The sequence below is a fragment of the Crassostrea angulata genome, chromosome 5 (genome assembly GCF_025612915.1).
Source record: "Crassostrea angulata isolate pt1a10 chromosome 5, ASM2561291v2, whole genome shotgun sequence".
Lineage (NCBI taxonomy): Eukaryota > Metazoa > Mollusca > Bivalvia > Ostreida > Ostreidae > Magallana > Magallana angulata.
This window is the reverse complement of record NC_069115.1, coordinates 36,882,640-36,895,728: the sequence shown is the minus strand read 5'-3', so window position 1 is coordinate 36,895,728 and position 13,089 is coordinate 36,882,640. Positions and strand designations below refer to the sequence as shown.

At 31.3% G+C, this 13,089-nt stretch overlaps 1 protein-coding gene across 1 annotated transcript; it reads right to left on the bottom strand.

The window, feature by feature from the left end:
• Positions 1 to 7,571: 7,571 nt before the first annotated feature.
• LOC128185393 (uncharacterized) lies at positions 7,572 to 10,253 on the bottom strand. Its single transcript, XM_052854997.1, has 5 exons — positions 10,088 to 10,253; positions 8,495 to 8,602; positions 8,154 to 8,234; positions 7,841 to 7,952; positions 7,572 to 7,708 (listed from the first exon to the last, which is right to left on the bottom strand). Exons 1-5 carry the CDS (start codon positions 10,251 to 10,253, stop codon positions 7,636 to 7,638), a joined length of 540 nt encoding a protein of 179 aa, XP_052710957.1. The 3' UTR covers positions 7,572 to 7,635.
• Between the last annotated feature and the right edge of the window lie 2,836 nt (positions 10,254 to 13,089).

The window sequence follows — 13,089 nt, the reverse complement described above, 5'->3', positions numbered from 1 at the left end:
TTGTTTACACAACAAAGAATTGTAAACTCTGTAACTCACTTTAAACTCAACAAAGGGCCCTCAAATTTTGGTTGCCTATTTAAGATGCCCTACTGAAGCATTGTAAACATTAAAATTGGAAAAATAATTTTTGGCAAAAATCGTAACCTCCTATAAATGCCCCTTTTTACAAACAAAGCGTTATAATTGTATGAAAGGGGGGACAATAATTAAACGCCATTGTTTAGGGCGTATGTTTTTATTAAGACAGTCGATTTCAATTTGAGCAAAAACAAAAGCCTTATATAAAAGGTAATTTAATTATTATTTTAGAATTGATTCATGTGTGTCATCCAACAGCATTTTTTTTTCTCTGATGATACAGAACATGTAAACTGTCGTCTAAATTTTGTCGATTAACAAAACCTCATTCTGGTTAAAACCATCCCATTCTTCTTACATTGGTCAAATTAAAGTGAAAAACGAAACACATATTTGATGTGTTTGAATTAAAGAATTAACTGTAAAAGTATTCTTCATTGTAAAAGTAACATCAGCAGTGACCTATTCAGTTTCGATCTTCCTAGCACCGATTTCAGATTCATTACATTCTGTTTATTATTTTCGTTTTGCTACCCCTTTAAATAACCACTTGTGTGCACTACACAATGTGATGAAAAAAAGTAGTTAAATAGCTGAATATCGTCAAATGTAATGAATGAATAGATCGCTGCCTAAAACGTATGACCGCATTTTTAAAATCTCAGAAATCGCTTACTATGCAGTGAAAAATAATGGCAGAAGCGGTTTTTTAGAACTCTAGAAGCAAGACAGAATGCTCAACGCTCGTAAAACTGGAAAGTCACTCAAAACAAGACTTGCAATTGAAACGTCTTAACCCTTGACTCTAAGGCGCAACGCGATGTAATTGTAAGTAAAACATCATTAGATTTAATCTATTAATTAGAAAAGGATATGCTACTTCTTTTTCACTTTTCAATTACTTTTCAATTGCCAACGAAAAAGTGAACTTGGGAGATGTAAAATGATATTCATTATAGGGGGCCATTTTAGGCCCATATCATTTATATTCCTTTTCAATGTTTTTCTCTCACAATTTAATGACTCTTGTTTTTAAACATTTTATTAAGGAATATTAATAGAAAGCAAACTGTAAGTCGTTGACATAAAAAAGTCCGCTATATTTACTTAAATTTACATAATGTGTAATATTTTCTCAAAAATCCACCTTACCTTAACTTTTAATTTTGATATATATACAATCATTTATTTGTTAAGCGTTTTATAAATCAACTCCCGTCGCATCAACATTTGTCTTGTAAAACAATTCTGTTTATGTAATTATGAGTTAAACAATATCCGGCATGGAAAAAAAATAACGTATCTAATTGATACACAAGTGATCAATGCATAATTGAATCCCACCGATTTATTTTTCAACATTTTAAACGTATTTAGGTGTCATTTATTTAATGAGTATGTTTCGTTCAAATGAAATGTACAAACATAGTTACCTCAGATTGTGTTTTGACAATAGAAGTTTACATTTGAACATTTCCTGGGTAGTTACATGTAAGTTATTGTCAAAAAAGGAAATAGTAAGAGAGCAACAAATGATAATTCATCAATGGAAATATATGGCTATGGGGAAATCATAAAAACATATTCATTGATCATAAATAAGTGTGGTTGATGTTCCTTTTATTATCAGAAAATTGATTTTATGATCTATGATGAAGCGAATGAAGTTTAAATAATTACTATTATTCTATTGATTTGTATAATATATATTTTACCATGGATTTTGTTTGATATTTGCTGAAATGATCTAATGAAAAATTCTTTATGCTTAACATTTTTAAAGAGATGTTGTTGTTTTTTTAAAGAGACGGAGTTCTTGGGAGAGAGGAAAAGCATTGTATGAAGTTGTGCAAAAACAAAATTTGAGACTCTTTGACTAAAGTTTTATCAAAAAGGTATATCTTTTGTGAATCTGTTTTTATATCCGCAATTTATTACGAAAGTTCGGATATATTGTTGTTACCCTGTTCCGTCCGTCCGTCCATCTATCACGTTTTACTTTCTCAAACTGCCCTTACATCTTATAAACCAGCAAACTGAACTCTTGGGGTTTGATTTGGGGTGTCATGTTGTTTTGTAAAAAGGTTTCCAAAATTCTTTGGTAGTCCTGGGGGTCAAATAATTGGTAAAAATTAGGGGTTTTTTTTACCAAAAAAACTTCTTCCTCGAACTCCTCCTACATTTTCAACAGTAGATAAATCATCTCTTGGAATATGTTTTAGGGTATCCTATAGATGCGCAATAAGGTTTCGGAATTTTTTATTTTATTTTCGGGGTCATTTAATGGCTGAAAAATTCGAAAAACTGGTTTCAAAAACGTCATTTTTTGCAGTAGCCAAATGTTCTTTTAGAATATAATTGAGGGCGTCATATTGAAGTGCGATCAGGTTCCAGAATATGTTTTGCAAAAGAAGAGTATGGTTCCCAGAACCCCTGAAGTGTAAATATCTTCTCGTGTAAAGTACCACTTTTACAGTAGAATCAGAGCCAAATTCAGCACCGATGTTGTAAAATGTGAACCAGAAGCATTATGTTTAGTGTGCAATTATACAATCACAAGAAATCTGTAATTGACCCAAAGATAATACCTTATTTCTTAAAAGCATTTAGTCTGTAGAATGAATCATTATAATACCATAATGTTGTTGCTTGTTTCCTCTTTGGTGATTTTTTGATGATACCGGTTGGTTATGCAGAAAGTGTTCATTTTTTAAAGATATTACCAGAGCTTAAAACCTACCCGGTTTTACTGTTATATAATGTATATTATATTTCAAGCTTTTAGATCTCATTAACAATTTAGGAGTTTGATGTTTTGGTTTGGTCTTATTTACGAACAGATAGAAACCCTGCATTGCTCTTAGGATTACAAATTAAAATAATTTCACGATACTACACTTGAGATTCACCTCCACAATCTTTCTGAAACGTAAAATAATCCAAGTTATCTCATTCACCCTGTGTTTTATTGATACATGATATGCAGTACACTGCGGTATAAAATGTGCAGGTAATATTTTCATGAAGCTATTTCATTGTTCTGTAAAAGGACGTTTTTTAAACGTACCGGAGCAGGTGAATGAATGTTTAAAGAATGTATAATCGTCCTGGTTCACATGAACGTGTATTTGCAGTAAAAATCACATGGTACTATTTAGATAATTAACTTAAATGAATTTATTCAGACGCTTTGAACGACTTCTCAACATTAAAAAAAATTAAAGCACTGACTGCCAATATGAGCGACAACATGAATTGCCAGTCGTCGAAAGTTAGCGAGTATGAAAAAACGCACAATATGATATTTTCTTGTAATATTGTCAAATTTTTCATACCTATACTTGTAATATTCATTATAAGGGCAGTTCAATCAAATGTTCATATTAGTTTTATCTATTCAAAATAATGCAATGAAACAAAAAACATCATGTATTTTTCTTTTCATTACCCTTTAATTTAGGCGTATTCTATGGGCAATTAAAACCAAAGAAAGCGTTTAAAAATCATTTTTCTACACACAAAATTAAATTTTCCAAATAAAATGTCTACCTCAGTACGACAATAGAGAAAATATTGAATGCCTACTTGTAGCTGTATTGTATGTATGTGTATGTTTAATATCTGACAACCTTCATCTAAAATTAATAGGATACATGTAATAAGATCAGTGCAAAATGATAGCTTAGGAAAATCCAGTTGCAATTTCTCAATTCATACTCCTTTCTTACATATCTTTTGTTAAAGTCATGTGTCATCATATACCCATATCTGTATAGAAGGACAAAACATCTTTACAAGTTAAAAACGTTTGACTCTTGTGGTACGTGTTATGTTTGTTTTACAAGTAGGTACAAGTACATGTAATCTTGTCTATCATTTTAGCAGGCAAACTGAGTCCATTTGCTGATATTATTTAGTGTGAAGATGATATTTTTGCATTGTTTCTTTTCAATCTTTAAGGTTATCCATCGATAACTATAATATTTCATATCTAATAGATTGCAAGTTTGATCACTAAAATCTTGGTGTGATTGTAAAGGGTGTATCATATAATAAAGATTCACCTCAGAATTTTTTTTTTTAATTTAATATTAACAATTACATTATATGTTGAAGTTAACATTAAAGTCTATGTGTAAAATGCTATTTTAAATAAAAAAATTTTTACATTCCTCTTGGTAAAAAGCTGGAATGACTTTCCTTTTCATTTGAATATGCTAAAATAATTCATAAATTACCGTACATATTTTCAGAAAATGATTTTTAAAATTTTTTCGAAAGGCCAGATTACTCTTTTAAAAAGTTTTAAGTGCAAAAAGTTCTTTTTTTTACTACATACATCACCCCGAGTTTGGTTTACGTCAGTCTCATAAAAACTTTAAAATACGTATTTTATGTAGTATAGATCAATCAAAATTGTTAAATACGTCTTAGTTATATTGATGGACTACCTTAAATTTGATCCCCAAAGAGAGATTGCACAATATTCTACTGCATTAACAACATTGCATCTACACTGATCTGTCTTTTACTGATTACCACTGTTCAAGAGACAGACCAGCCGTGGATAGTACTCGTCCGTCCATCCGTCTGTCTATCTGTGCAAAATTCGAGTCCGGTCAATATTTTTCTTATCAAAAACAATGGAAGATCTTACTTTGCACAAAAATTGCTGACTACTCGAAGGTGTGTATTGATTTTGAACCTTGAAGGTCATTTTTGCTAAGTTAAGGCCACTAGCAAAGAGCAAAATTCGTTTTTATTCAATATCTTTTTACTGGAGAAACATTGGAAGTTATTGCTTCACAAAAACAATGCTTTTGACCTGATAGTGTGTAATGACCTTAACCCAAGGTAAGTTGGGCAAGGTCAAAATCACTGGTAGGAAAAGTGCAAAATTCGTGTCTAGTCCATATCTTTCTTATCCAGAAACATTGGAAGTTCTTACTTCACACAGAAATTAATTATAAACACAGGGTGTGTAATGACTTTGACGAAGGTCATTTGAGGAAGGTCAAGGTCACTGGTTAGAAGAGTGCAAAATAGGGGTCCGCTCCATTTTTTTCTAATGCAGAACCATTGGAAGTTGTTACTTGACACAAACATTGCTTATGACCTGATTGTCTGTAATGACCCGGACACAAGCTCATTTTGGCAAGATCAAGGTCACTGGTAGGAAAAGTGCAAAATGTGTGTCCGGTCCATATATCTTTTTTTATAAAGAAACATTGGAAGTTGTTACTTGACACAGACATTGCTTATGACCCGATCGTCTGTAATGACCCGGACACATGCTCATTTCGGCAAGATCAAGGTCACTGGTAGGAAAAGTGCAAAATTTGTGTGCGTTCAATATATTTTTTTTATAAAGAAACATTGGAAGTTGCAACCTTACACAAAGATTGTTTATGTCATGAGGGTGTGCATTTTTCCCTAGGTTCTTTGGGCAGGTTAAAGGTTTATAGTGTTTTTATGGTGAAACATCGGAAGGTTTAATTTCTCATAGAGCTTGCTTATGAACCGATAATTTGTCATGAACTTGACCCAGGATCAGTTATATTAAAAAATGCTTAATTCCTGTTTGAGCTATTTCTTGTAATTGAAAATGATTAGAAGCTAAAATTTTAAACAAAGATTGTTTTTGACCTGTAAATGTGTTCTTACTTTAGCTTTGGTCTTTTTTGCAAGTTCAATATCACTATAAGAAAAAGAAGCAACCATCATTTTCTAATAGGAAGGTGCTTTCGTTTCCATACTTTCTTAGCGGGGAATATCATATGTTAAATGATAAACCCCAAAGTTAAAATTAATATACATTAGTCTTGTAAATATTTTTATAAAGTCTTTTCAAACAAATTCGACAGTGTTTTTACCCAAATCGTCGATTCATAATTAAGAGTGACAAATACAAAGATGCATCGTATACAATCACTTACGGGAAAATTACAACATCTTTCCAGCTAATTTTATAATGTTAATTTCGTTAATCTTTGATTTTATATGAATAGGTTTTTAAAAAGAAATTTCCACTTATTTGTTTTGATATTTATTTCTTAGAACCTTTCTTTTAAAAACTTAAATCTTCGTAATGCGTATCGGAAAAAATAACTTATTTCGTTTTGATTTTTTTTAACCTTAAGAAATTTGATGAAACCAAACTTATACCTGTATAAATCAATAATTAATTCCATTTGTATTTCAAATCTAATATGTTATTCAGATGTCCTAGAATTAGATATATTTAATATCGCATCCACAATCCCTTGTTGCTAGATATTAGAAAGCTTTTTACATCGAAAATGCATTTTTAGATTTTATACTGGTTCACCAAGCGTATGGGTAAACGTCATTGAAGCTGTCTTACAAATAGAATACTTGACTCTGAAGCAAGAATATCTTCATTTCCAACAACTATACAATTAAAATTTTCTTCGTATTATAGGTATAGTTATATAAAAAGTATTGTCACATTTATATTATCATTATCAAATGTTAACTGCAAGATATAGTATATATTTAACATTTCTAGTTTAAACTGTAATTTCAAGGAAATTAATATATCAATTCTCTGTGAAATTTATGAGATGGGTGAATCTTGAAAACCATTTACTTAAGCCAGTACAGCAATTATCTTAATTAGTTTTCATCTTGCTACCTACGCGGAAATAGACACTGGTAACAAATCCACTATCAAGCAAAGCAAGCAATTTCAAATGAATTGCTCGGTACCACAACCTTGTTCTCCTTCTAACAACTCTCCTGAAACTTTTGAAAAGTATCGCTATAGAGGTTACAAAAAAGGTCTCCACTAACCGAAGGAGGGAATTCCACCTTATGTTCGATGCTCTCCGGCCAACTGTTCATCGCTAGCCAGGGGAGTGTTGCATGTGCATCTAGTATTAACTCTTACATGAATAACAATAACGTCATTCAGGAAGCCGTCGAAGCAGCAATTGAAAAACAAACCGATAAGATAACAACAAATAGTTTAACAATCGGCTTTCTCAGCAGTATATACGTCATGCACTTGTAATCTTGACTGACATTTCATATACCCAACCCGTGTACATTTTACCTATATTCATAGTTCCAACAAAGTTTTAGTGTCATTTATCAAATTATAAGAGAGTTACAGAGCTCACACATATTTACTGTTTTTCAGCAAGACTAGCGACGTGTTTTATCTTAAATGGAAAAGTAAATTTTGTTTATACCTTATCTCTTAAAAGCATTTAGTCTGTAGAATGAATCATTATAATACCATAATGTTGTTGCTTGTTTCCTTTTTGGTGATTTTACCAGACAATGAATAATCGTAAACTATAAATAATAAGCATGTTCTTTATTTCATGATATATTAAATAGATGTATATGATTCTACACTTTCTGATAACTGATATTTTGTTATCACGTTATATGGTATAATAAAATGCAAAGATAAAATGGTTGTTTACAAATGTTATCATAAGAAAAAAATAAAGATAATAAATCAGGCTATTGAGTCTTAGATGCTTTCATTTGTACAGGTTAGTGATCACCAATGGATTTTTCTGTTTAAAATGCCCCTGGAAATACTTTTATTAGGCGACTGATGGCTTTCTTGATCTTTTTAACTTTTTTGGCTAATCTGCAAAAATTGAAAGGAAATTTGGACATATGATATGACAATAACATTTTCGGTTATCAAACGAAGCATATTACACCCCTCCAACTTTCAAAAAAGAAGAAAAGAACGCTTTAGCGTAAGTTAATTTTCTACCTTTCACTTGACAGTTGATCAACCTCCATACTCCATTGTTGATGCAGTAGCAAAGAAAGCCTGACTCTGGGCAATTTGGTAGTGTCTTTTCGTGACCGGGCTATTTCTGAATCTGTATTCACAAGTTTCAAAGTATTATATTGTTGTTGACTTTTTATATTTTATCATAAGAATCAAATGTGTAATATTTAAACATTCCTATAAAGAGACACAAAAACCAATAGACTATAAATACATAGTATTGCAGCTTTCATTCAAAGGATTGTTATTTCTAAAAATGAACATTGAACTAAAATTACGTTTTAAAACTTACTTTTTCCATATGTCTTCTTGACAGCCTTTTGAGATGTATTTTTATTGGGACATGGCTCGGATACCACTTTGAAGATATCTTCTGTATTCAAGAACGTTGGTACTTTTTAGAATTTGCGGAATTGCAAACACGCACACATGCACAAACACGTGCACACTCACACACACACACACACACACACACATATGGATAACTACTAGTGTACTTGCGTTTATATTTTAAGTAAATTTCAAATCAATTTAATTATCTGCGTTGTACCATGCATTTCCATTCCATTTGTAGTAAAAAAGTTTTGAATTTGTATTAACATTCAAAAACTATATGCTTGACTCAATACTCACCTCCACAACAGCCAACTTCCTGATAATCTTGGTATCTTTCGTGAACACCTGAGTTTTTGCAGCAAATGTGTGTTATGTTGCGTTCAGCCTCTTCGCTGCTTTCTTTTTCTTAAAGGTCATATTAAACAAACATTAACACTGTGATTTTCTTTCATAATTATATAAAGCTTGGTATAAACAAATGTTAAAATACGTGTAGTAAGATTTTTTGCCTTTAACCGTGAAAACACAGCACCTGAAAAAATTCTTCCCCGCTTATCGTTCTTCATTTTGTGGATGTATGATGTCACAGAGACCCAACAATGTAAACAATGCATTAAATCTTCGTAGTACAGATGACTTAGTTTTAATTGGTCGTTAATTTAATGAACGAAATGCACCAATAATAACAGCTAATTAATGAATTATCCTAATCCTTTTGAAACAGACACATCCTTCTTCTTGACTGAGTTACATTTAAAGAAGATTAAAAATTTTCAGTTGATTTGATTTATTTTGTCACAAGAAAAAGTAAAAGACAGGACAATGAAAATGTTTAAGGCATTGTGTACAGTTTGGATTTTAAAGCTGCTATAAAATACCGCAAAAATATTCTTATTAATTTTAAAAATTAGATTGACAAATTCTAATTAATCTGGCCTAAATAGTTCTGACTTGTTGATATATGTTGTGTACACGTGTATTTACAGATCGCGGAAATATGGCATTTAAGGATTTGAAAATGTACTGGTAAAATAAATCGGTTTGAGAAAAATCAAATGTGAAAAAATGCGTAGATAATCAACAGAATTATTAATTAAGAAAACGCATCAATAAATATAATAAAAGAACGAAAGCAAACGTTAAGGAAGAAAGTGAGATAAAAGGAATCTGTGAGTAAACACCGAACATACACGTTGTAAGATTAAAACACCGCACATACAAATACACGTTTTAAAATCAAAACATTCAAAGAAATTAATAATTAAATGGTATTATATTTCTGAATTTTAAAACAAAACAAACAAATCAATCTTGAAGTGAATGAGGCAGCATTTGTTGCCTATAACATGTGTAGAAAAAAAATCATTATGAATTGCATGAAACTGCAAATGAGAAAAAAACCCCGATCAGTTCTTTCTGAGTTTGACAATTTCATTAAAATTAATTGAAACACGACATATATACATGTACATAAAGATATTAAAATCAAATTATAAATACATGTAAATCTATGAAGAAAATCATTCATTCTCGAGTCTCTAATATAAACAAAATATATACACACTATTAAATATAAACGCAAACGATTTAATTTCTTGAGAAGAAATACTGTCATGGTTGATTATTGTATGATTTTATAAGATTTTATGTAAAATAATATTTTTTCTTTTAAAATACTGGAAAACGACATGGATATTTGTATTCACTACAGAGCTTTATATTAAGCAAGGGAGGTAAGCCGCGTTAGTCAATGTTCCTTTTCCCGATTGAGTGATGTTGATAGACCGTAGCGCTAAAAGTATTATGATACGTTTTATCATTGTTTTTTTTGGACATTCATTCATTTTTGTTTGCAGTAAATAATTCTAAGCATTGTAATTTATTTCTTACCCCCACAACAGTCCATTTCCTTGCCTTGCTGAAATCTTTCATGGACTCCTGATTTTCGACAGCAGATCTGCGTTTCCGGGTCAAACTTTGCATCTAAGAATGTGTCCTTTTCTGTATACACGCACTTAAAATCTACGATAACTAAAAACACTTCTAAAGTTATCATATGTTTACAAGTAGTTTTTGTTTGAATTGCATACCTATATCAAATTCTTAACCACCTTTCGCAATAATCGTCTTGCCGAGAGATGCGACTATCATCAAACAAAAAACGTTCATCTTGAGGACTTGTAGACTTATCAAATGTTGCTTCAAGCTTAAAGCGCCAAGGCCCTTGGGAATTGGTTATGTTCAGAACAGGCTTGAGATGTGATTTTTAAAGCAGGATAAATCGGGGTTTTCCTAGGTAATGTTTGCTTATTGAGTGTGGGCGGAAAACTTTCATGATAACAGAAATGTGCATACTATTCAAAATCATTCTTTTATTTACGTTAACCACGTGCACATCTCGTTGCTTTTTTTTTCTATAAAACACTTTTTAGTTTATACTTGCAAGTAATTAAGCCTATATGTTAGGAATATATTGTTACTAAATGATAGTAATTGAGAACCTGTTCTACGAAAATTATCGATGATACTTAGGTTTTTGTGATTCTTGACAATTATTTCTTTTAACTTATGGTCAACCAAGGAAGGTTATATATCTCACATTACTGATTGTAAAGCTTTACGATTAGGAATACTGTTGTTGAAATTGATATCTTAAGAGCATTTTTAAAATGTTTAAAGACACAATACTGAAAGGATTACATACTCTAAGTATTAAAAATGGATTATATCGGGCTACATATCAACAACCTTTTGTAGATCATAATTTTAACTGTAAAAATGATATTCATCCAATATTGTCGAACATAAATTGAAAATTTCAAATTTGACAAAATGTGCCATGTCCCTATTAACATAAACAATTTAAGGACTTTTGAGGGGGAAGCATGGAAAACCATCGAAAAGTTCCACTTTTTATTTATCAGATTTTTGTTGTGACAATATCTGCATAGATAAATACATTTGTCGGTCAAACACCTACGTTCTTTTTTTATTTTAGATAAAACTCATGGCTGTTTTTGTATCAGCAAAATTATTATTTGACTTAGTAGATACATAAACTATATGAAATGTATAATTTGACCCTAAAAAATACTACTGCTTAATTAAGGTCTTCCGTTTCCAACGGAAGACCTTTCTATTATTGTGCTGGTTAAGATTATTCTTATTTTTCTTTTTTTTTCTTTTTTTCTTCCTAGACGCGAACTTTGAGGCTTCATATCGTGCTCATTTGTGAACGGTTTTTGCTCAAATTTTTAGGGCTAATGGACTTTACAAAACACTATCTTCCTCAATTCATAAAAGTTAGAATTCCCTTTCCGGTAACGAGTTATTCCCCTTTTAAAATTGTTTAGGGCCTTTGGTTTCCAGACAAAGGCTCCGAGACTATGATAGCAGGGAATGGGAATGCAACGAATTTGAATAGCAGAGACATTGTAGTGGTGCACATTAGTTTTTGTTTTTAGATTACGTTTTTTATTTAGGAAAAGGTAGGGGGTCAAAAAACAGGATTCCAAAAAGTGCCAAAATTTAGACATATTTTCCTTTATATCTTTTTAACGAAAAATATTTTGTTAAGACGTGTTGAATAAAAGTTGTGCAGAATATCAAGGGCTTTCATTTAACACCAATAAACAAGGGCTGGCCCCTTAAATTAAGGGCCAATAGCCCTTAAAAGTTTTTGCTTAATAACTAAAAAACGGTTAGGATTTTGATATAGCTGTCGCTGGAAAAGTTGTTTGTTGGGATCTCATAAAGGTCGTAACAATGTTATTTTATAAGTGATTTGTGTAGTATGAGTGTAAAAAGCTTTACATGTTGACATGTACCTGTTGTCATTTGACAAGTTAACGAAAGTCTTTGTGCGTGCAACTGGCATAAAGTTGCCGCAGCAAGTATGCTGGTTTATACAGGAGGCATTAATTTATAAGAATTTTTTTGTTGTTGGAGTATAAGCTTTTCCTTTAGGAGTTAAAGTCATTGTTGTTAAGTTCTTATAGTGCACAATCATTAAAAACGGCAATTGGAAAACAAAACATTCTTTTTCTTTTCTAGTAAACAACAAAATATGGAATTAAAAAACTCTATGCATTATATTTTAGTTATTAACTCCATGCATTTAAAATCTACTTTGAATCAGAGCTGCATGTGTGTGTACCATTATGTAAGCTCTCCCTTGCCCTCGGCCGAGAAAATCGGTTACCATGCTCGCGGCTGGACTACCTAGCGGTCAGCGGTTATCTAATACACGAGAATTGCGTCTCTCATATATGAGTTTATTTAGCCGTGAACTCAAGAATTGTTTTAGTTTTGATTACACAAAATCTTTTGTGAATTAAATGATTGGATGTCAAGTAAGAAATAGTTCATTTAATTAATAAAAGCAATGTCATTCTCTAAAGCAATAATAGACATAGATCAATTGTGGGGTTTAAGTTTAAAATATATAACTTCTATTTGATAGAGTAAGGTCATTATACTGCAAACTTTTCAAATCTTCCTTGGTTCTGAGCTGTGCGTTTCTGTGCGTTGTACCTTTACGTAATCTATTCTTCGCCCACGGCCGATGAGATCAGCCACGGCTGCATTACTTAGCGGTAAGCGGTTATTTAATACACAAGATTCGCACACCGCGACTTACACTTACACATGCATATGAACGTGTTTGAGTTAATATAGCCGTATATACAAGAACTGTTTTAAATTATGCTATAAAAGTTTGTCCTACTTGTATATATATTTAATTAAATATTTGAGTGTAAATGAATATTAACGAACGATATTACTCCAAATCGGAAAAATCGTTAGACAACTAATGGTTGGTTTATTTAGGTAAAGTTAAAAACTGTACAATTAATGTTTTAAATCAACAACCCCCCTCAAATATTAAACCT